Raw genomic sequence first — 25030 nt, 5'->3', positions numbered from 1 at the left:
GCTATTAGTGCTCCCATCAGGTAGGAAGCCTATCTTATTTATATTTATTCTGCTATCACATAGAAAAATGCCTGGAACAAAGAGGAAGTCAAAATTGGTTTGCTAAATAGCAAATTAAGGAGACAGCCGGTAACTCAGATGCCCACATATACCTAGGAATACCACGTGTGGAGAATAATTTTCTCCATGTGATCGCCTTCTACAGCTTACCATAAAGACCCAGATGCAACAGTGAAACCCACAGTGAAGATGTAAGAAAATTAACTTTGATACTAAAATAATCCGCTTTTACCTAAAATAAATTAGAAAATCATTGTGACCATTAAAATATTAAATAATTAACTTTAGTAGTATATATGGATTACTTATTTTCAAAAAACTGAAATATTAACTTATAACTAATTTGGCCCATTACTAATCTACTCAGTTTTGAACTTAAGTTCCAAGCCATGCCTCACTACTCAAAATACCATCTGGGAAATAGCAGCAACAATATCACCCATAAGCTTCTTTAAAATGCAGAATCTCAGGAGTTCCTGTCTTGGCTCAGTGGAAACAAATCTGACTCGTATCCATGAGGACACAGGTTCGATCTGTGGCCTCGGCTTAGTGGGTTAAGGATCCAGCATTGCCATGAGCTGTGGTGTAGGTTGCAGATGCAGCTTGGATCTGGTGTTGCTGTGCATGTGGTATAGGCCAGCAGCTACAGCTCTGATTCGAACCCTAGCCTGGAACCTCAATAAGCCGCAGGTACAGCCTTAAAAAGACATAAAAATAAAATAAAATGCAGAGTCTCAGACCCAAAGTACATAAAATGATGTTTACATAAATCATAATAAAAATTGTTATTATTGTGATGATGATGATTTATCAGTCTCTTTTAGACGTGTAGTGCCTCAGATCCATCATAGCTAGCAATCATTGTAGAATGATCAAATCCTCCAAAGTTCTACTTTACTTTTCTGTTTAAAGTAGGTAGGTAAATTTTAGCTATCTTATTCATAAATTTTCCAAATTTTGCCAAATAAATGTACTAACAATTTTCATCTGATAACATCTAACCAATTCGTTAGGAAATCAACATGCTCTGATTTATAATTATTAATAGCACAATAAATCCTGATAAACATCAAAGTAAATATTAAGATTGAAATAAAACCAAAAGCTAATTTTAGTTAGATAAAAAGCACCTAATCTTGGGAAATATTAACATTACTTTTGTTAATATTTAATAAATTCATTTCTATAAATGAGAGTTTAACATAAAGTTTTCAGAGATTTACCTGTCATTTAGATCAAGCAAACAGACACAATGAATGAATAAAATATTATTTTTAAAAGCAATACTCTTATTAGTGTAGAACTAAAGAAAATATGATACTGACAAATGGTTCTAAGTATAAGACATGAAATAATAACTTTGAGGAATTCCTGTTGTGGCTCAGTGGTATCCATGACACAGGTTTGACTGCTGGCCTCAATCAGTGGATGAAGGATCCAACTTTTCCATGAGCTTCGGTGTAGGTCACAGCAACGGCTCAGATCTGACATTGTAGCTCTAATTCAACCCCTAGCCTGGGAACTTCCATATGCTGCAGGTACACCACTAAAAAGGCAAAAAAAAAGAAGAAGAAAAGAAAAGAAAAAATTGGAAAAGTCAAAATTACATATTCAATCTATATTAATGTCTATTATGTTTGGAATACAAATCAGTAAAATAATGCTATCATATAAAAATATGCAAATTAAAAACTAGAAAAACTCTCAAAAGACTATTTGAGAATGAACTTTTATATCTTTCACACATTATTTTTCCCATGTTTCCTAAAGTTTGAGGGGCTGTCTTATGATAATAACCATAAGTTAGAACGAGATAGTAGAAATGAGAAAACTTTCAGGTTAATTAGTTCCCACTGCTTTCATAACCTATAATATACATAAAAATTATCATTCTTCATATATTTCAGTAAGACCCAAATAAAGGCTAATTTATTTTTGGTCAAGTGGGTCCCAATACAGGTCTGTCAGAGTTTATGATCTTAAAAAGGAATCAAATATCCTCAGACAATTAAAAAAAACAGTCAAACCTTATGCAAATTTAACTCAAAATGGATCATATACTTAAATGTAAAACAATGTAATTTCTAGAAGGAAACATTAGAGGAAATCTTTAGACCTTAGAGTTAAACAAAGACTTCTTAGACATGATGACAAAAGCACAATCTACCCAACAACAACAAAAAATCAATAAATTGGACTTCATCAAAATTTAAAACTTTTCTTCAGTGAAAGACCCTGTTAAAGAAGATGAAAAGGCAAACTAGAGACTAGTTTTAAATATTTGCAAAACAAATATCTGACACAGGACTTGTACCTAGAATATGTGAAGAAATCTCAAAATTCAAAGGTTAAAAAAAAAAAAAATCAATCCAGTTAAAAATGGACAAAAAACATGAAAAGACATTTCACCAAAGAGGACATATGGGTGGCAAAGAACATTTTAAAACATTTCAACATTATTAGCTATTAGAAAAATGCAAATTAAAACCACAATGGCCTATCATTACACACCTAACATTTTTAAAAATGTAATACCAAACGCTGGCATGCACCTTTCTGGTGGAAATGCAAAACAGTACAGATACCATGAAAAACAGTTTGCAACTTCCTACAAAACGAAATATACATTTGCCATGGGATCCAACAATTACACTCCTAGGCATTTCTTCCGAAGAAATAACACCCATATATAATATCCATATCTAAGCTTTACTGTGAAATTTTTAAAAGCCCAAAACTGGAAACAAGCTAAATGTTCTTCAACAGGTGAATGGATACATCCATCCGATGGAATGCTATTCAGTAACAAAAAGGAACAAGCTATTGATATATTCAATTTGAATAGATCTCAAAAGGCATATTCTGAGCAAAAAAAAAAAAAAGCTAACCTCTCAAGATTACATATTATATGACTGAATTTATAAAACACTCAAAAAACAAACAAAAATTATAGCTATGTAAAGTAGATCAGTGCCAGAGTTTAGGAATGGAGAAAATGGGAATAGTACACTTATAAAGGAATGAAGAGTTACTTTATGGTGATAAAACAGTTGTCTCTTCACAGTAGTGGCAGCTACCTTAATATATACTTGTGATGAAAGTACAAAGAAGTATACATAAAGACTGTTGAAATCTGAATGAAGCCTGCAGATTGTATCAATATCAGTTTTCCTGGTTTTGAAACTGCAATACAGTTAAGCAAGATATTACCAATGGGGCAAGCTTGGCTAAGAGTACAGGAGCGTTCTCTGTACTACTTGTGCAACTTCCTCTGGTCTATAATTATTTCAAAATAATTTTTTTAAATTCAACCCAACACAACTTTCAATTCTTTAAATTCAGTATATTTTTAAATGTCCTCTAATTCAAAAGGTCCTTCAAACCTGCTACAACCAAACTTCAATTTTGATAACATTCTTGCTTCTCTCTATTTCCTGTTTATGTGTTGTATTTGTAAGTTGAGGTTTCCCTAATACTGCTTGGATAGCAGATAGTTTTCAGTAAAAAGCATTTTTAGGAAGTGAAGCAAAAAGTGACCCATTAGCTTCACTATGGTCCTCTCACTAGCAAGCATAATTTAATCAAAATAGCACTGCCAACTAAAATGGTCAAGAGGATGGAAGACTCCCACATGAAAACAAACAAAAAAGCACAAATAAGCAAACAAAAGTATTTGAAATTGTTAATGCTAAAAGATAAGAACTGGAGGGGGAAAAAACATGGAAATGACAAACATGAATTTGTGAATCTCTAGAATCCTGGAGTAGTAACCAATTTTCTTGAGAAAAGATTGTAAAACAATGAAAAAGCAATGGTAACTTACACATTAATTACTAATGACCTCTAAAGAGTAGTATAAAATGATCATGACTAATAGGCCTATAACCTCTTAGGGAAAATAAAAGTAAAAAACTAAAATGACCCCACACATATCACTGATCTATTTTGACATCAAAGAGGAATCATTATGCTGTCCTACTGTCCAAAGGAAAAAAAAAAAAAAGAAGAAGAAGAAGAATCCCATTCTTCCACAAATTGTTCTTTAGTCTCTCGTCAAAGAGGAAACACTGGTCTTGTCTATGATGATAAAAATCTTCCATTTATATGATAAGTCTATAGCGGGTATGTTCTAAAGAATAAAACTTACACATCTTAAGCTTTTAAAAAAGAAAGGTATAATGGTAAAATGCATAAACCTGTATGGAGTTAGGTAACAAAGATAATTCATGTTTTAAAGACTGAGCATTAAGGGAGTTCCCACTATGGAGCAGTGGAAATGAATCCAACTAGGAACCATGTGGTTGCAGGTTCCACCCCTGGCCTCGCTCAGTGGGTTAGGAATCCGGCATTGCCGTGAGCTGGGGTGCAGGTTGCAGACATGGCTCAGGTCCTGCGTTGCTGTGGTTGTGGTGTAGGCCGGCAGCTGTAGCTCCAATTCAACCCCTAGCCTGGGAACCTCCATATGCCACAAGTGTGGCCCTCAAAAGACCAAAAAAAAAAAAAAAGATTGAGCATTAATTAATTGACATCTTTAATTTAGTTCTTTTCTTCTTTCTAACCCCACTATGCTATACTCTATTCTCCAAATAACTTAAAGCAGATAATTTTTGAATGAGCCCAAGAGAACATAGGAAAATTATTAGTAACTGACAAAGCTCATCTCCTCTCAAAACATTCTCAGGTATTTTGAGTAAATTATCTATGAAATTAAAAAGAGAGGATAGTCATCCTCCCCAAATCACTGGGCCAGGTGGCTGAGGTGAAACCAGAGATGCTCATTTTGTTCTGGAGCAAGTAAGAGTGTCTGTATTTGCCCCAAGAAAGGAATCCATAAAAATACAGACCAGGTATAGAAAAGTGAAAGCCATGCCCTAGAGGTTGGTGATACTGAGGGTTGTGTCTAGACTTCTCTCAGCAGGAGTAGAAATGCCTGGATTCTGTTCAGAAAGATGTGTACATAGATGTGCTATTGGGGAACTATAAGGTGGTTTCATTGGGACTTTTTATCTTTAGCCAGACATTATCTCCTCCTTTGGAGCAAAGGAAAGAGCCTAGGGAAGCTGTGATGGATGAGACAAAAAGGCATTTCTCAAGAAGATAATGTGTGCAATTGAAAGCTTTGATTATGCAGGCTCACTTTCAGCTAAGGATGGCCACGCCATGGGACAGTTCTGGCCAATAATTTGTAAACTAGATGGAGTTTACAGGTTAACTGATATATGTTTGGCTAAAATGGACATAGCAAGGCAGCTCACACTCCTGCTAGGAAGACAGATATGGGCCCTAGATGTGTGCAGCCATTTTCTAAGCATCAGAATAAAGACCATATGTTAAGGATAGTACAGCTGAAAGATAAATGGTGAGTCAATGTTAAGGCCCAGACCCCTCACTTTCACTTTCTTTGTGAGAAATACAAACATCTATTTCCATAACACAGAGTTTGTGAGATGTTCTCTTCTTTGGGGGTGTGTTCGGTTTCTGTTATATTCAACCTAAACATGAAACCGATTTTATCATGTTCTATATTAGAGAACATAACTGTATAATGCAGCTATTCACAGTTAAATACAACCTGTGGCTAGGTGCTTATCATTTATGAAAATAAAAATAAATTATATTGATGATATAGAGTAACAAATTTAGCAGAAGAAATTCAATTATTAGTAGAACAAATAGTTCTCACTTGCTAAATATGTGGAAAACATTAAGGTTACCTACACAAGAAATATATTTGCAGATTTGCTTTATGATTATCACATTCTAGATTACAAACTTGAAGCACGTACCCAGAAACTAATTACAATTTATCTTTCAGAGGATCTATTAAAACACACATGAATATTCCATACCTTTGTTTTCTGCATCTTACTGCAAAATGAAGCATATAGAAAATAACTAAAATCATTAAATAAGAGAGGAAAAAAAGACGAGGAAAGACATAGGATTTAAAATTTTTCCTTATAAATAAATCATTTGTTCAGACGCCCCTAGATAATTCTTTTATTTGCAAACTTTCAAACTATGATTGTACACATATTTTTTCCTCTTACTTTCAAAGTCATTCCTGCTATTAGTTAATTCAATATGACCATTCCTCCAACTATCCAGAGTTCAGGAGGAAGAAAATCCCTGCAGCTGTTTGATGCCCCAGAATATGAACACTTAGCAGTCAGATGAAAGAAGAGAAAAGACAGAAAAGGAAGATCAAGAAAAGAGCGATTTTGGGTTTCTGCAGGCTGGCATTTACCTCTCTCAATAAAGGGAGCTTTGTGCTCATTATGTCCCAGAACTCATCTTGCCTTCAGCCTACAGTAAACCGGCAATTTGCCTTATCATTTCCTCTCCAAATTAAGGATCAAAGTTGAAACATATTCTTTTCTTTTTCTATTAGATTATGATTAAAATTACCACCTCCTCACCTCATTCACACAATTGCACTACCAGGAAAGAGAAGGAACTCCTTAAAATAAAAATGTCATTAAACAGTAAAAATGAAGAGTTGTGGGGAACTTCTGGTCAGGTTATTTATCTGATGGTTGAGTTCAGAACACAGGATTAAAGAAGCTAAACAATAATAAAATCTTTTGAAAATAATATTCTGGCAAATATTTAAGATGAAAAGTTAGTTTGCTAATAATATTATGGTTATTAAATGATTATCATTACTTACTGAGCATCTTCATATATATATTCCTCGTCCTCACCCCCACTAATCTATATCTTACCAAGGAAGAAACAGGGTCACAGAGGTTGACTAATTCACCCTCGAATTCAATGCTATTTAGCATTTACGACAGCTAAAATTCGAACTTCATCTTGCTCTTGTTCTTAGCAACATGGACACTCAGCCACATATTTTTTTTTTCACATTTTACATGCAAAAAAACTAAATTTAGGATCTAAATTATTATGATCTTTTAAACATCAAAAATCAATCAGGTTAGTCACAACTTAATGTCAAGAGTATAATAAATTAATGAATATATCACAATGTATGTTTAATGTGGACTTCTGCCTTCTGTCAATGCACTGGGTTCTTGTTATCCCAAACACAAAACAGAATAAGGCTGCTTTTGCATATTAAGCACAAAGAAACCCTGGATTCTAATCAGTAGTGAGCATCTATTGATGAACAGACATCACTACGAGAAGAGAATCCACTCTTCAGTAAGACAATAAAGATACTTTAGAATGAAAGGTATCTGGGAGAAGCAATTCTCTCCAATGAAAACACTTTCATGTTTTCCTTTAATATCTATAAATGTATAATTGAGGGTTAATGTATACTTTTCAATAACAGCAGCATGATATGTTTAGCAATCTACAACAAACTACAGCACATTTCACAGAGACTGTTATCATCTCACTGACTAACTAGGGCCAGCCTGATGGGAGCTAAACCAAATCCTCCAAAAAGTTACTGCATACAGTTATTTCTCAGGAAATGGTGTAGCAGGTGCCAGAATCTAAACTATACCAAATGCTCCATGGAGTCATTTTAAGGCACTGTGAAAAAGAGAGGAAATCAGAGCCTCTTGCCCATCACTGTAAAGAAATCAGGAGTGACTCTAGGGTTAGCTTGGACATCAGCTGCAAAAGGCAATTGAGTCCACTACTAGTATAGAAGAGCAGGCCAGATACAACCTGTAACCTTCAAATTCTTCTTTGTCTTCTAGAATCACTGATATTTGATTTTCTTCAGAACTTACAACTAGGCCAGGCCCTGAAAAAAGTGAACCATTCAGTTCTAACATAAAATTTCTGTACTGTGACAATCAGTGTTTGGTGTAGTTGCTGATACACCAAATCTAAACTACTTTCTAATTCTGATTACATACCAGTGTAAAAAGCTATCTTTATTTCTAACAAAATGGAAATGTTCACTGCAATTTTGATACTTAACACACTTAGGCTCATAAAAACCTCTCTTCCCATTCTTGAGCATGCAATCTGACCTCAGGCACTCTTCAAACTGAATATTCTTTCAGTGATTAAATCTTTTGTCTCTGTGGAGTATGGAAATATCTAATTAATAACAAATTTCTTTATTTTCTCTCGTTATTTTTAGCTTTTTACTTGAACATACATTCCCCTGCCCCAGATAACCACACATAACTCCTGGTAACCACCCTTTCTTTTCTGTCCATCCAGCATAGCATCCCTAACAATTTTAGCTTAAGGTGAGCTGACCTGAGACTTACCGATGGAGAAAAGAGAAAAACAGAGTCAGAAGACATTCATTCAGCCATTTTCTCATTCAAATACTACATGTGATCATTCAAATAAGTCAGGTACTGTTTTACAGACTGAGAAAATAACAGTGAGCAAGCAATATAGACAAAATGCCCATCCACAGGAGCAAATAATCGAGCAGGAGATACAAAAAAGCAGAAAGACAACCACATTACAGTAGAAGATCACCCTTACAATATGGGTTTTTAAAGGTCGTAACTAAGAGGTGGGAAGAAGGTTAAAGGATGGGAAGAACTCAGGGAAGGTATTTAATATACCTCTAAGCTGTGTCCTGAAGCATGTATAGTCACTCATAAGGCAGAAACAAAGTATGCATCAAGTACAAGAAATATCATGTACAAAATCATAGTTGGGCCCACAGCTAGGCCAAAACATGTGGCATCCACAACACGATAATATGCTGGCATACTTCAAATTTATATTCTTTGAACATTTGGTAAAGATTTATTTTACGGGGTAGAGGAAATGTGTTTTCCATTAATAAAAATTAAATATGGAAACAACTCCCCTTATTAATTCTTTTCTACTGAGTTAAAAGAGTCACTCTTCTGATAAAGATCAGAAAATGTTTCTGGTTCTCAGTCTCTCTTGCCCTTTACTCAGAGATCCATCTATGCTTCTAACTTCTTAACGAGCCTACACAAAATAAGAAATGAAAATCTTCAATATTTAAGAAAGGAGTACAGGTGTAAAATAGATATCATCTTTCCAATTTACTCTAGTGATATTTTATTGCCCCCTATACAACAGCCCCCAGACATCCCAGCTACTTCTTTATACTTATCCCCCTTCTGATTAGATGGTACAGAGTGAGAGGAAGGTCCAAAGATGAAGCTAAAAAGGTAGACAGGGATCAGATAATAGAGAATCTTGTAGGTCATGGGAAAGAGACGACACTATACCTTAAGAACCAGGGGAATTGTTGGGAAGATTTAAAAGGGGGGAACAACTGTGAGAATGTTTTTGTAAACCAGGCTAAAGGTGCTAGCAACTTGAGTAAGAGGCTGGCAATAAGAATACAGAGTGGCAGATACCTGAAAAGTAGTTAGGAGCTACCATTGACTAGACTTGGAGATAAGAAGAAGGGGAGAAGAGATAATTAAGGATAATTCTTAAGTTTTAGGCTTGAGTTGTTAGTAGATGAGGATACTCCACACTGAGATAAGGCATAAAATGACAATCAGTTTTGGAATGAAGAACCCTAAATTCAGTTTTATCCACATTGAGTTTTATACTTACATCAAAATGAATATTTATAAATGAGACCAGGAGATTAAGACCAAGAGAGAGATTTAGGGTGAAGATAGATATGGGCAGTCTCAGTACATAGATGGAATTCATGTGATGGATGAGCATGCCTAGGGAAAGTATGTATATAAAATAGAAATACATAATGGAAGAATGTATATATTATGTATTCTCTTTCCTGGGGAAGAGCCCTGAGAATCTCTTATTAAATGATCATAACGAGGCTGAGGAGAAACCACTAGAGATCATGGAAGAAAAGCAAGAGCTATGTAGTATCATGACTTCAAGGATCCAAGAAGAGGTCCAAAATATCCAGTGTTAGAGGAAAAGAGAAGGAAAGGGGTATCCACTAAATTACAAAAAGTCATTATTTGTGAACCTGTTAAAACAGTTTTAGTAAAGAAAGATTAATCTCAGCTGTAGCAAGCCATGTGAACTTAAACTAGCCACTTGACCAATTCTCAGGTTCTTCATCTGAAAAACAGGAAAAACAAAAATGCCCACCCTTCTTACCTTGTGGCTTTATTATGAGGATTACATTAAATACTCTACTGTATCTAAAAGTTACTATACAAACTTCAAACAGAGGGTATAAGCAAGTGTTACTGCAACTGTGCTGTTTCTCCTGCTGTTCACAAATGTTAGTTTGCTGCTTCACCCACATGGTTGAAAAGTCACATTTGACTTACACTGGCCCATAAATATATCAGCAGAAGTGGCTGATTGCTAAGCAAAAGCTGTAAGAAACAGTGCATAGTTCAAACATGTTCTTGTTCCTTGCCATTGACACTACAGAAGTGTATTTCAAAATGAAGGCTTCATCAGCCGAGATCCTTGAGTGTCTGCCATGAGGAAAGCCTGACTCACGTTGGCACGTAACATGGGGACAATTAAATGTTGTTTTAAAACACTACAATGTTGGAATTATGACCATAGCAACTAACTGCAGTATAAATAACAGATGAAAAAAAGCAGGAAAGGCAGGAGGAAAATCCTATCCCGGAGATAAGCAATGAGACATCATAGGGTCTGTCACACACTAATATACTAATATTTATTTTATGGCATAGAGTAATTCACTAACTCTCACACTTGATTCAACAGTATTATAGTTACAGAAAAGGTAAACAAGAACAAATGTACATAACGGAATTTCTAATGAAGACACACTGGTTGGGGAAGAATAAGACAGTCTATCAATAAGAAACTGCCTCCTCTATCACCATTGCACTCTCGTTATTTGTACCCTAAATTTTCCTCACTCCTTAGTAAACATACTTTCTTTTTTTTTTTTTTTTTTTGCTTTTTAGGACCACATCCGTGGCATATGGAGGTTCCCAGGCAAGGGATCGAATGGGAGGTATGGCTACCAGTCTACACCACAGCCACAGCAATGCAGGATCCAGCCATGTCCACCAGGTACACCACAGCTCATGGTGTACACTTTAACCCATTGAGTGAGGCCAGGGATTGAACCTACAACCTCATGGTTCCTAGTCAGATTCATTTCTGCTGCACCACTACAGGAACTCTGGAGGAAGCATACTTTCCACCTATGCTTGACTGGTTGTATATCTGTGTTATGCCAAAGACACACTGACCAAGTGGGTCATTAGAAATGAAAAGAATAAAGGAAAAGTAACCAGGGCCAAATTTTACGAAGGAAAAATTCTTTTATTCTTCAAATGTTCACAGTAAAAGTTACTGCTGACAAATGCCAAATTACTATTTGCTATGCCTAAATGGAACATGTGTGCTGGAAAATAGCAATTACTAACAACCAAGGCCAGAAGTAGAATCCAGGCCAGAGTGAAGCACAAGGACCCACTGGACCAGCCTTTTCATCAAGAACATTGCATTGCCCTCACTTCCTTACTCTGGCCTTTGTGTCTCTCATTAATTTTGACAAACCATGAAAGAGGATCAAAACTGCGTCAGTCCTAATGGAGTCGAAGTGAATTACATGAAAGAAACACTTAAGGGATTATTTGTCTACTTGTGATTATTTTTTTCAAACAAAAAGGAGGGGAAACATAGACAAAACATTTCCACAACTCTTCTTTTAGAAATGTCTTAGGTGTCATTTTACAAAGCATACAATGATTAGTGTCATCATTAATAAGCACATCAAAAAATTCTCACCACCATCTTTTGCTCTAAAATTTTGGGACAACTTATAAATCAAATCCAATCTTGAACAATGAAGATTATACACTAAATTTCTTTGAAAGCATATATTGTAAACACTGAAGGCAATTTCACAAGGCTGCTCCAAGAATAGCTTATATAAAGGCCCAACATCTGATTAAGCAACAGCTCAAGGTGACTGCTTTTGAAGAGGGCTCATGCATTAGGATAGTCAAGCTCTGGAATGAGATGCTGTTTTCAACTCTGACCCTTAACAATTGCTGAATTGAGAGCAGGCAGTAGGGACAACGCCAGGTCACAAATCCAAGTTGTTTTTTTTTTTCCCCAAACTTCCAATCTACCGCATTTCATTACCTGCAGTACTGCTTCTTGCCAGCAACAAGCTACAAGTTTTCTATTACCTGAAAATGTGACCAGATATATTCTGTTGCCATGGTCGTTTTCAAGTGACTCTGCTAAAAGGCCAGAAACAAATAACAATGTGCTTATCTCACAAACATAACTACTATAACTAGTATTAAGAACCATTTTAGTCTTCAAAACTATACCTTTTAAGTTAAGCTGACTACTAGAAGTATTATCCTAGCAACTTAATTCTGGCAAACTAATTTACTACATCATGATATAGGTCAAGCTAAAATCAAAGCATACTAAATCTGCCTCTAGAAGTATGACTTTCGTCATCTTTCTCCCTCTTCAGGATGACAGTGCCAAACGTGGACCGACGCTGGCACATGTTTACTCATTCACTTGTCAGTGTTGTCCCAAGGGGGTTAAAAAAAAGTGACCAAGATATGCTTAATCTTCTCTGAGAGGCGGAATATTAACCAGAAAAGACAAGCTGCCTGAAAGAACCCTATTGGATAGAAACCCACAAAATTTGCTATTAAATAAACCAGAAAGTTTTAAAAGCACTATTACACAGGCCAGATGTTATGCAGAGGCTAATTCAGAGGACCATTCTGGGGAATGGAAGGGTCAGATAACCTGCAATGTCACTGCCTCACTCCGCAGAGCACCTAAGGAAACATGTGCTGGAAGCCAAAGCACACACATAATGGCGCAAAACCTCTGATTCGAAGGGAGGGGAGAGGGATGAGGAAAGTTTATTCAGCGCTTGCACTTCTAGTCAGGCGGCCAGCGTCGTCATCCCACAACTCCGGAAGCCGTAGAACCCAATTACCTGACTCCACCCGAGCCGAGCTCAGAAGGTCGGGGGCGGGGCCGACGTGGGTGGAGCCGGCAAGGGGCGGGGCCCGCACTCCCTCAAGCCAAGGGGCGGCCCCAGCGGGCGCGGGGAAAGCGGGCTGCTGGGCTTTGAGGAGTGGGGCGGGGGAGGGGGAAGAGCCCCGAGGGGGTCAGATACCTGCGCTGGAAGTCCGGAGCGTAGGGCTTCAGGTACGGGTCCGTCTCTAGAAGTCGGGCCAGTTCGGGCACGTCGGCCAGGGCAGAGGCCAGCGCCTCCTCAGAGCCTTCGGCGGGAGCCGGGGCACCAGCCGAAGCCGCCATCTTCCGCCGCAGCCCGAGTAGCCGAGGCCCGAGAGTGTCGAGTGGAGCCTGAGCGGAGACTGGAGCTCGGGCTGGGAGTAAGGCGGCGAGGGCGGAGCCGGAGGTCGCCCGGACAAGCCGAGGCGAGCTGAGGAGGCCCAGGGCCCTTTATAGCCGGGGAGAACGGCCCCCTGTTCCCCTTCCCCCCCCCCGCGGGCGGGGAGGAGCGGGATCCGGAGTGCGCCCTGGACGCACGTCCCGAAAGGGGAGGAGGCGCCCAGGCAGCCTACTCACGCGGCTCGCACCTGGAGGCCACCGAGACCTACCCTTTCCTCCCAGCGTCTCTGCCCCGGGGGCCGAGGCCACCCCGGGAGGCGGGTCCGGTGCAGACCTTGCTCAGCCTTGACCTCTCTGATCCTGACCCATCTTGGCTCCAAGGCAACTCCCCCCGCCCCCCAACACACCTTCCGCCTTATTTCTTTAATCAGCTTCTCCTGGCGGCATTGGCTATAAGGTTTTCTTGAAAGGGACTTTTTTCCTCCAAGTTCTGAGAGTTTCTTATTAACTTAGTGTTTCATACAGATGAAATAAATTCATTATGAGGGGAACAGTCAAGTATGGATAGAATAATGCCTTTGAAAATGTTAATTATGCTTCTTTACTGCTCATTTTTCCCCGTTTCGTGAATTTAACCAAAAAAAGTCAGGATCCTGGAACCACTTCAGGGATGTTCTGGTGTTCTGGTATTCTCTGGGTTACCAGCACTGAGAATTGAAACCATATGGATTTTTACTATTCCCTATGCCTAAAAAAAGAAAAAGAAAGAAAAATGCTCTCTTACCTTTGAAAATAATTGTAACAAACTTTAGCGATTAAACTACACTTACTGAGATAAGATACAGGGAAGAGCATTAAATTGGTATTCAGCTATGCTCCTTATTAACGAAGTGCTAAGGCAAGAAACCTCTTCCTCTTGGTTTAGGAATGGGGAACTCTAGGCAGTCTCCCCCACTTGGAACTTGTTTATGTTTTCATTCCCATTAACTTTTTTCTAGTTTAAAGATCCTTTTTTAAGAATACAGAATTACTTTGCACATAGAGACTGGAGACGCTTAGAGGCTGTCTCTGGCTAATAACCTCAGTTAAGACAGAAGTGTCTGGAATCCAAGGGGCTGTGGAGAAGGACATTTGAGCAGCCATGGGCCTTTAATTTTAAAACGTTCAGAACATTTCCTGTGATGGGGTTAAAAAAGACTTGATGAAAGATATCTAGTAAAAGAGGAAAAAAGATATCTAGTAAAAGTGGAAGTGGAGGATTTGGAAAACCTTCAGAAAGATGTCTTACTTTCCATAAAGATGACAGCTTGCAAACATTTGTGGAATAAAAAACAACACTTGAAACTCAAGCAGGATACCTAATAGACCCACAGATTTATCAGAAATCCAGGTTCATGTGGCTACCTGCCTACTGAAATCTCTATTTAGCTGGCTAAGAGTCTTGAGCCGCTTGTCACTGGAGACATACACTAAGAAAGTCTTACCTCTTCTGCTACCACTTTTTTTTTAATACTTAATGAATTTTATTACATTTATATGTGTATAACAATCATCACAACCAAATTTTATAGCATCAGAGTTCCCGTCATGGCTAAGTGGTTAACAAATATGACTAGGAACCATGAGGAGGTGGGTTCGATCCCTGGCCTCACTCGGTGGGTTAAGGATCCAGCATTGCCGTGAGCTGTGGTGTAGGTCGCAGATGCGACTTGGATCCCTCATTGCTATATGGCTCTGGTGAAGGCGGGCAGCTACAGCTCTGACTGGACCCCTAGCCTGGGACCCTCCAGGTGCACCAGGTGCGGCCCTAGCAAAGACAAAAGAAAATTTATAGCATGTCCATCCCAAACCCTCAGTGCATCTCCCTATACCTCAGCATGTCTCATTTGGAAACCCTAAGTTTTTCAAAGTGTGGGAGTCAGTATCTATTCTGCAAAGAAGTGCATTGTATCCTTGTTTTAGATTGCACATGTCAGTGATAGCACTTGATGTTGGTGTCTCATTGTCTGACTGACTTCACTTAGCATAATTTCTAGGTCCGTCCATGTTGCTACAAATGCCGTTATTTCTTGTTATTTCTTTCCTTTTAATGGCTGAGTAATGTTCTATTGTGTATATGTACCATTTCTTCTTTATCCTCCTCTGTCGGGGGACATTTAAGTTGTTTCCATGTTTTGGCTATTGCAAATAGTTCTTCAGTGAACATTGGAGTACATGTGTCTTTTCAAGTCATGGTTTTCTCTGGATAGATGCCCAGGAGTGGGATTGCTGGATCAAATGGTAGTTCTGTTTTTAGTTTCAGAGGAATCTACATACTGTTTTCCACAGTGGTTGCACCAATTTACACTTCCACCAATAATGTAATAGGGTTCCTTTTTCTCCACACCCTCTCCAGCACTTATTCTTTGTAGATATTTTGATGATGGCCATTCTGGCCGGTGTAAGGTGATACCTCATAGTAATTTTGATTTGCATTTCTCTAATAATGAGTGATGTTGACATCTTTTCATGTGTTTTTTAGCCATCCGTATGTCTTTTTTGCCCCATCAAAAAAATGGGCAGAAGATCTAAACAGACAATTCTGCTATCACTCTCATGCAAGCCTTTCTCTTTAACATAGGTGGATTTGGACCAACATATCTAAGTGTTTCTCTTCTAGTCTTTCTCACCTCCAATCCATTTTCTAGTGTTGCTCAAGCTTTAGTGTGCATATAAGTTATCGGGGGAATCTTGTTAAAAGCATAGACTCTTTTTCAGTTCTGGGTGGTGCCTCGGATTCTGAAATTTTAACAAGCTAAGAGGTGATGCAGCTGCTGCAGGTTGGAAGCACGGTTTGAATAGTAAGGATCTACTCAAGGAATACATCATACAACTTAGAAGACATATAGGTTCACTTGGAGTTAAATATAAACTTCTTACTCTTCCCTAGCAAGGCCTCCATAATCTGGTGCCTGACTACCTTTCCACCACTTACTCTCTGGCTTTACTATTCTGTAGTCACACTTTCCTGAAACTTGCTGAGCACTTTATAGCCTCTAAGACTTTACTTGCCCTTCTCTTTGTTAGGAATTTCCTTTCCATATATCTATTTGCTTCCCATTCATTGAGGTTTCACCATAAATGTCAGCTCATCTCTGATAAGCCTCTAATTCAACTATTAAATATCTCAGTATTTTCTGTTATAGTGCATTCTGGTCTATGCAATAGTTAAAATTTAGGTGTTTCCTTTTATTTATTGATCTCCTCTGTTAGAATGTAAACTCTAGGAGAGCAGGGACCTATTCTGTTTTGTTCATTATTGAACAAGTATTGATTGAAATCCCATGTGCCAGCCAGTTTCCTAGGTACTGGAATTAGTGGTGAACAATACAAGTCCCAGTCATGATAATGCTCACAGAACAGGTAAATCTGTAGAGACAGAAAGTAGTGTATTGGCTTCCCAGGGCTAAAGGAAATGGAGAGTGACTGCCAATAGGTAGAGGGTTTCTTTTAGGGGTGAGGAAAAATTTCTAGAATTGATTCTGATTATGGTTTCACAATTCCATGGATGGACTAAATTGTACACTAAGTAGGTGCATGGTATGATGATTATAGCTCAGTAAAGCTGTTTTTAAAATACAAAAAAAGAATTTTCAAAGTATAAATAATATGAAATAGGAGTTCTCTTGTGGCACAGCAGGTTAAGAATACAGCTTTGTCACTGCAGCAGCTTGGGTCACTGCTGTGGCACAGGTTCAATCCCTAGCCTGGGAACTTCCATGTGCTACAGGTGCAGCCAAAAAAATAAAAATAATGTGGAATATATATACTCTTTAACACATCTTCTCTGTTGAAAATGACTAGGGGAAAAAAAAAAAAAGAAAAGCAAAGGAGAGGTCCATGACTAAACTCTGCAGAGAGAAGTAGAAAAGAAGTAATTTTCAAGTAAAAACCAGCAGTGGTAATAAAGGAGAATGTAGTTTCCGAGAAGACAAAGGAGAAATTTCAGAAGAGAGTGATGATAACCCTCCTATCAATAATGTCATTGTTGACCCAGGTTCCCTGATTATTTCATTTCCTCATTATTTAGGCTTTGACCTCATTTTGTCCCCTCATGGTTATAAAATGGCTGCCACATCTAAAGGGAAGAAAAAAAATGTTTATATTGTGCATCTTTGTCTAAGGGAAAACTTTCCTTCATATCTCTTTGTCCCTTTGGCTAGAGCTAGGTCACATATCCACCCCTAAACCACTGGTATACAGGAATATGACTACCAGAATTGGTTTAAACTAATTGTGATTCACTGCTTGAGTTGGGTCCAACTTCCCTTATTGCATTGCTGCCCAACATGTGGATAAAATGGTGATTCAGTTCACATGGAAAAAGAGGGATGGATAATCATGTCTGCCATGTCTCCCTTTGCTACCCATCCAGGATCCCACTACCCTGAAACTTGCCAGTGTTATTAACTATTTTGTCCCCTTGTGATTGGTTTTACCATACTTACATGGCAAAACCTCAACCTAGAATCAATGAATTTGTCTTCTCCATTCCTACATCCAGACTGCTTCTGGGGAATACCATATAACAAAACAGAACAAAACAAAACAAAACAAAAAAGAAAAAACAAAAGCAAAACCCCCAAACTGTAAGAACAATAATGACAAAAATATAACTAAAAAAAAAGAAAAAATAACAAAAAAACATTAACTGTAAGAACAAAAATGCTCATCAAGGTTATTGCAATTTTACAGGACGTGCACTATATAAGGTATGCACAATCAAGAGGACAAATGAAGGCATTTGCCCTGAGGAAGAAGAACCCCTTCCTTTGCACAAAGGTGCCTCTCCCTCCTCAAACTATGAATCTTTAGGAGCGTGCTTACCAACAGAAGGCACTTCTTTCTAATTCACAAAGGTGAGTGGCAGCCCTGCCTTCAGTTCTCTTTCCTTTGACCATAATGTTTTTTCTTCATTGCCAAGTAATTGAAAGACTATCTCATTTACTTTTCAACACACCCTGGGCTCGCTTATGTTTCTACAATATTGAAACATCTCTTTACAGAATGCCCAAAACCATCTACTTGTTTAACCCTATGGACAGTTTTTGTTGTTGTTGTTGTTGTTGTTGTTGTCTTTTTGCCATTTCTTGGGCTGCTCCTGTGGCATATGGAGGTTCCCAGGCCAGGGATCTAATTGGAGCTGTAGCTGCCAGCCTATGCCAGAGCCACAGCAACGCGGGATCCGAGCCGATTCTGCAACCTACACCACAGCTCACGGCAACGCCGGATCATCAACCCACTGAGCAAGGGCAGGGATCGAACCCGCAACCTCATGGTTCCTAGTCGGATTCGTTAACCACTGCGCCACAATGGGAACTCCTGGACAGTTTTTTGTTCTTGTCCTATTTATTCTCTGAAGATTTGGATCTGCTGATCATTATTTTTCTCATCTATTGTGGAAGAAATGGATAGAAAGTTGTGACAGGATTTGAGGTAATAAACAGAGATGTTTAGCCTCTGTGAGATATGAGAAAGAAAGCAAGCCAAGGACAAGAAGAATCCTGAATAATGATGAGATCACAGCTGAGGCTGGACATCAAATACCAGAAATAGTGCCATGTGGCCCAAGCATTAGTTTTTCTTCAATATTGATAGGCTGGGTATTTGAACTCAAAAAAGTAAGTATTTGAATGAAGCTAGAGTTAGAGATGTATACTGGGGTCAGTATAGCAGAAGGTCAGTAGGGCTGAGAAACTTGTGCTGGTAACCAAGTCACACAAATACTTAGCCAGGGAATTCAGTTAGTGAGGGTGTTTAAAACAATAAAGGAATTAAAAGATCTTTGTTAATGCAAGGATAAGAAAAATGGTTAGCAAAAGGAAAGTTGTTTATGGTTAGATAGGAGCAGTGACTGGCTCTACACTGCCTGAGTTCTCATCAGAGCTCCTCCATGTAGACCTTGATGGATTACTTTGCCTCCCTATGCCTTTGTTTTCTTAACTGCAAAGTGTGGTGAAGAGAAACTAAGAATATTGAATCATTTCATGAGTTCTTAGGATAGTGCCTATCATATAGTAAGCACTACATGTGTTAGCTATTATCATTATTACTATTAATAGATAATAATTTTAGGAGGGAAGCTGTGACTTTTTCATCCCTATATCCACAATACCCATTCATATTTCTCCATATTAATATTTAACTTATTCAGTAATTCTGAATATGGAATATGTAAATGTGGAAGAAACATGAGGATGGGTAATTTATTTATTTTACAAGTTAAATACTTAAATGCCTACTATTTTTAAGACATTATATAGTAAAGCACTAAGATAGTATAAAGAATGTTGATATGATCCATTAAAATATTAAGAATATTAGACAGTTCATAAATAAAAATTTAAACAATTAATGACAGCTCAAATAGTACACAGTTTTATTAATACTATATTTTAAAATTTAATCAAATTTTAAAATCCCATTATTTGTTGTCCTTCCTCTTGCTCTCCCCCCCCCACCAGTACCATAGGTATTATCTTCTTGAAGTAATGGAATTTAACTAGATGTATGTTCCTTCAGATTTTTCCATTGAAACATTCTAAAACTTGATAAAGCAATGGTTACAGAATTCTATAAATGCTTAAAAAAATCATTGATTTATGCATTTAAAGCAGGTGAATTTTATGGTCTGTAAATTATATCTCATAAAGGTAGTTTAAAATTATCTTGCATAAGACTGTAAGTAAGACTGCATTGAAAAGGCGGATCTAATGGCTGGCAAGAGTTGGTGTCCCAGTCTCTAAACTAACATCCACTTATTTCTGGATTAAATTCAGCAGAGGCAGTAGCAAGCCACATGTGCCCTTTACCACTTACCTAGCCTCTCAGGGGTTCTTGGAGGAAGAGAAGTTCATTTTGTCTTCACCCTCTAACCTCTCTACTTAGATGGCCAAGTGGTGAGTGTTCAATATAACAGGGATTGTTACCACCTGGAAACCAGAGTGAGGCAAATGACTTTTCCAGAGATGACTCTTAATTGTTTACGGATGATTACTCTTCAATTACTTTTGTCTTAAATTTTATGAGAACCAGTCACCTAAAGGTGAAAAGCTCTAACTTTTGTGATAAATCCTCTGAGCATCTGGTGCTCTCCATTAGAATGTAAGTAATTTCCCTTAGCCTCAGACCTACCCATGCAAAATGTAATTTTTATTTCACTCAAACTTATAAGTGTCCTTTATGCCTTATGTTATCTCTAGTAATTTTTATATCTGAAATTTTCAGTACTTCTCAGTTGTTTCTTATTTGAAAGTTTTGCAAACTTTTAAGATGCAAAATCTCCTAAGAGTCAAGTAGCTAAGCTTATTGTAATGGAGTTATTCTGAAAAGATTACAGTTCTTCAGAATAATAGCTAATAATAATAACACACTACTTTCTACAGTCTAGGAAAACTATTTTATACTGCCTCTCAGAATATGAAGGATACATGTAATTTTTTTAAAGACTTAAAAATTAGGCAAACAAAATTTAAAATGATGTGTGTATCAACTTTACCTAAATGAAATGCAGGTCTCTGGCCACTCCAGAACAAAGCAGAGAGCCAGGAAATAGGGGTAGTGGGGGGTCACAAAGCCCATGGTTTAAAGCATTTTGCAATATGCTTATAGGAAGACACATCCCATTCCCATCACCTAGTATAATAGCTTGAATGGCGGTCCCCCCAAAAATATGTCCATGTCCAAATCCTTAGAACCTGTAAATGTTACCTTACTTAGAGAAGGTCTTTGCAGATGTAATTAGATTAAAGATCTTGAAATGAGGAGATCATCCTGAATGATCTGGATGGCTCCTAAATCCAATGAGAGTGTCCTTAGAATAGACCTGGAGGGGAATGGTCACAGAGAAGAGAAGACAATGTGACTGTGAAGGCAGAGATTCCAGTGACACAGCTACAGGTCAAGGAATGGCAACAGGCCCAGAAGCTGGAAAAGGCAAAGAATGGGTTCTTCACAGAGCATTCAGAGGAAATGTGATCTTGCCAACACCATGCATCCAGACTTCTGACCTTCAGAACTGTGAGAGAATACATTTCTGTTGTCTTAACGCAGTCAGTCTTTGCTAATTTGTTTTGACAGCCTTAGGATATTAATAGGTCCATTCAGTCTTTTAAAAATGAATTCTCAATTATTCCAGATTAAAAGCTGCAAATTATAGCTTCCAATCGCAGAGGAATTGCTTTAGGACATTAATTATCATATATATGCCAATATCACCTATTCAACAAAAGGGTTTTGAGGTATCTAATAAAAATACTTCTGATAAGTGAAATAATACTTGACAAAAGAAAAAACAACAAATCAGAAAGTCCATGACATATAACTGCAGACCTTACTTCTTAGGTTCCTAGTAGCAAAAGCAAAGAAGGAAAGATATTAGGTATCTATAATTCTATAAAATTTGAATTATTTTTTCTATTTAGAAAGGGCTCTATAAATGATAGGTATTGAGGGAATTCCCTTTGTGGCGCAGTGGTTAACAGAATCCAACTAGAAACCATGAGGTTGCGGGTTCCATCCCTGGCCTTGTTCAGTGGGTTAAGGATCCGGTGTTGCCATGAGCTATGGTGTATGGTGTAGACACGGCTCGGATCCCTTGTTGCTGTGGCTCTGGCGTAGGCTAGCAGCTGCAGCTCCGATTAGCCTAGGAATCTCCATATGCCGCGGGAGCGGCCCTAGAAAAGGCAAAAAGACCAAAAAAAAAAAAAAAAAAAAAAAAAAAAATAGGTATTGAGTGACATTTTGAATAATGTACTTGGAATCTAATTTCAAAGGCCTTTCCCAAGTAATATCATACTACTGTGGACATCACTATGATATTATTGCATTGGACACAGACTTTGGAACCAGGCTACCTGGGTGTAGGTCTCAATCTGGAGCTCACTTGCTGTATGACCATGGTGAGTTAATCTCTCTCTCTCTCTCTTTTTTTTTTTTTTTTTTTTTTTTTTGGTCTTTTTAAGGCTGCACCTGTGGCTTATGGAAGTTCCCAGGCTAGGAGTCAAATCCGAGCGAGCAGCTGCTGGTCTACACCACAGCCACAGCAAGATCCAAGCTGTATCTGCAGCTTGCCACAATGCCAGATCCTAACCCACTGAGCGAGGCCAGGGATTGAATCCTCATCCTTACAGACATTGTGTAGGGTTCTTAACCCACTGAGCCATAAAGAGAACTCCATCTTTGTGCCTTAGTTTTTATAAAGGGAATGATAACAGTACCTGCTTTCATATTGAGAGTAGCTCAAATCACATAAGGTATTTAGAACATAGCATATACGAATCACTCAACAAATACTAGCGTTTATTTTTCTTCAAATCAAAACAACAGCAAAGGAGAGTGATGTGTCCTATAAAATTCTCTATAATAATCTAGATTCATACAAAAGTAAGAAGGTGTTAAGACCTTGAAGATTGCTAGCACACCCTCCGGAAAAAAATAATGTGTTATTATGTCAATGAAACCTGACCTGAGTTCTGGTGGACACTGACACTGATTTGAGGTTTTCTAAATGAATCTTCTAACCAGGAAGCAATTTGTCCTTGGATCAATGTATGTTTTAGATGTTCCAGGTCAAAGCTAAATTATTAAGTTAGGGCCTTGTTGTCAGAGGTGCTGATCCTCTCAAATTGCATCATAAGATGGCCATGCCAAGTTTTTGAAAAACAAATTGTAAAGTGTGGGGAGGTTGACTAGGATAATACCCTGTTACATATTCTTTAGGTAGAAATGTCTTTGGAACAACATAGGTTGAGCCCACTGACAATAAAGAAACAGGCAAAAGATGGCTCAAAAAGACTATAAAATGCCCATTTACTAAAGCAAAATAATCTGGGTGCTTTATTTAACTATAATCCTAGTCATACTGTATCTGCTGTAGGATATGAAATTTTTACCTGAGCATAATAATTTTTCATCTTTTGGACTTCGAACATACCTGAATTCTAGTCTCAAGCTTTGTCATTTATAAGCCATATGACTTTAGACAAGTCACTTTCAAACTTTAGTTTCATCTTCTATAGTATAGATATAGTAAAGTATATCACTGGGAACATAAGGCATTAAAGTATGATAATACCTAGGAGTTCTCTTCGTGGTTCAGCAGTTAATGAACCTGACTAGGATCCATGAGGATGCAGGTTTGATCCCTGGCCTCACTCAGTGGGTTAAGGATCCAGCATTGCCGTGAGCTGCGGTGTAGGTTGCAGGTGTGGCTTGGATCCTGTGTTGCTGTGGCTGTGACGTAGGCCAGCAGCTGTAACTCTGACTAGACCCCTAGCCTGGGAACTTCCATATGCCACAGGTATGGCCCCAAAAAGCAAAATAAATAAATAAATAAAAATAAAGTATGATAATACCAAGACCATAACTGGAATGTACTGACCTACCTAAAGCAACTCAGTTAATTTAGGGAGAGGAGGCAGAGTTGAGCTATTATGATTATATCTAATAAAAGAAATAGTGAGTAACCTTCCCAACTCTCCCTTCACCCCAACAGAAGGATTCTCTAATTGCCTCACTCAAAGGACAAAGAGCTCTGATAATATTGAGGTGGGTGAGTTTTAACTATAATAGAGTATAATGATTTAGAATACTGCTCTTGTCTAAATTAATGACAACCATCTTCAAAATGAACTTTTGCTACATTCCATATAATTGTGGTGGGGGGCAGGTTTCAAGAAGGTTTGCTTTAAAACTAAGTTATTGGAGACAAAAAGAAGCTGACCTAAATTAGCTTCAGAAAATATCATTTTGATTGTACACTATAAGACTAAAAAGAAAAAAAAACTGTATGTAAATATTGTACTCTAGTTGGTAAATTTATTTTTCACAGAGGTATGGGCTAGGAATTCTGCAGTTATGCTAGGTTACTCTGCATGTATCACAATTTAAAAATTAAGTAAATAAATTGTAGGTAATTGTAGCCATATTTCTGGCTGTCAGAGACTGAAGTTATAAATAAGCAATAAGGAAAAGATACTCTGTGGTACAAGTCAGAGATAGGGATATGAACTCAGACACACACACAGAGGGAGAAATATCAAAGAAGGTGTATATAGTGGTTTATATAATACATATATTTCTAGCTCTGTCTGCTGAGAGGATAGGAAAGCAGTGACACCCAGTAACAACAAGCATAGCCAGCACACATGTCTTAGTTTCTAAAAACTATTTCCCAATACAAAGAACCAGGGCTCCTTGAAGAAATGCTGATTCAAGGAGCAGGAGGGAAAATTCAAGATGAACCTGGAGCATTTTATGGTGCCAGAAAGTAAGATGGGTTTTTTTTTTTTTTGTTCGTTCGTTTTTTTTTAAGAATGTTGGGGTGCACACCAAAAGGACCATAGGAGCCAACCAGAAAGAGTCCTTAATAATGGTCAATGTAGGAATCATTTGACTAGCAAAATAAATAAGAGTAGTATTGGACCTTTAGTAGTAGTAGTATTTATAACCCCAAAGAGCAAAGTAAATGTCAGCAAGTACACTCAAATATACACAATTAATTAAACAAATGTGTAAAACGGGGAAAAAGGAAAAATCTTCCTTCAGAAAATTTCCAAATGATTTAGGTGGAGCCTCCCCCCTTTAGGTGCTTAATTTTCCTCCACTGGAATGTGAGCTGGACTTAGTTACTCACTTTCAAATAAAAGAATATGAAAAGTAGGAAAACGGAAAACAGGAACTTTATAGTGAAGAAACCTGTCAGATTCCATCTTAACCAAGTAATCAAAATTATCAC

At 37.8% G+C, this 25030-nt stretch overlaps 2 protein-coding genes across 23 annotated transcripts in view; one reads left to right on the top strand and one right to left on the bottom strand.

The window, feature by feature from the left end:
* The window catches only part of GBE1 (1,4-alpha-glucan branching enzyme 1), a 276806-nt gene extending 263527 nt beyond the window's left edge, over positions 1 to 13279 (bottom strand). For all 6 annotated transcript variants that reach the window (XR_014823705.1, XR_014823702.1, XR_014823703.1 and 3 more), the window contains exon 1: positions 13076 to 13279. Coding sequence is in view for 1 of the 6 variants with exons in the window: in XM_021070783.2 (XP_020926442.1) it covers positions 13076 to 13218 (143 nt within the window). In the remaining 5 variants the exon portion in view is untranslated. The remainder of the gene's footprint in view (positions 1 to 13075) is intronic.
* The window catches only part of LOC146397808 (uncharacterized), a 43276-nt gene continuing 29091 nt past the window's right edge, over positions 10846 to 25030 (top strand). For 11 of the 17 annotated variants that reach the window (XM_084989244.1, XM_084989242.1, XM_084989245.1 and 8 more), the window contains exons 1-2: positions 10846 to 13107; positions 17989 to 18152. In XM_084989244.1, coding sequence (XP_084845370.1) covers positions 12739 to 13107; positions 17989 to 18108 — 489 coding nt within the window. In that variant the 5' untranslated portion in view covers positions 10846 to 12738 and the 3' untranslated portion in view covers positions 18109 to 18152. Of the gene's footprint in view, positions 13108 to 17988; positions 18153 to 22067; positions 22194 to 23788; positions 23842 to 25030 lie in introns of all 17 variants that reach the window. The other 6 variants (XM_084989252.1, XM_084989251.1, XM_084989250.1 and 3 more) reach the window with 2 other exon arrangements.

This window comes from Sus scrofa, chromosome 13, assembly GCF_054392235.1.
Source record: "Sus scrofa isolate SSC_HxYL_T2T_F1_AM1 chromosome 13, Sscrofa_HxYL_maternal_Yorkshire_Landrace_v2.0, whole genome shotgun sequence".
Taxonomy (NCBI): Eukaryota; Metazoa; Chordata; class Mammalia; order Artiodactyla; family Suidae; genus Sus; species Sus scrofa.
Note: the sequence above shows the minus strand (reverse complement) of the source record. Positions and strands in the feature narration are given on the sequence as shown.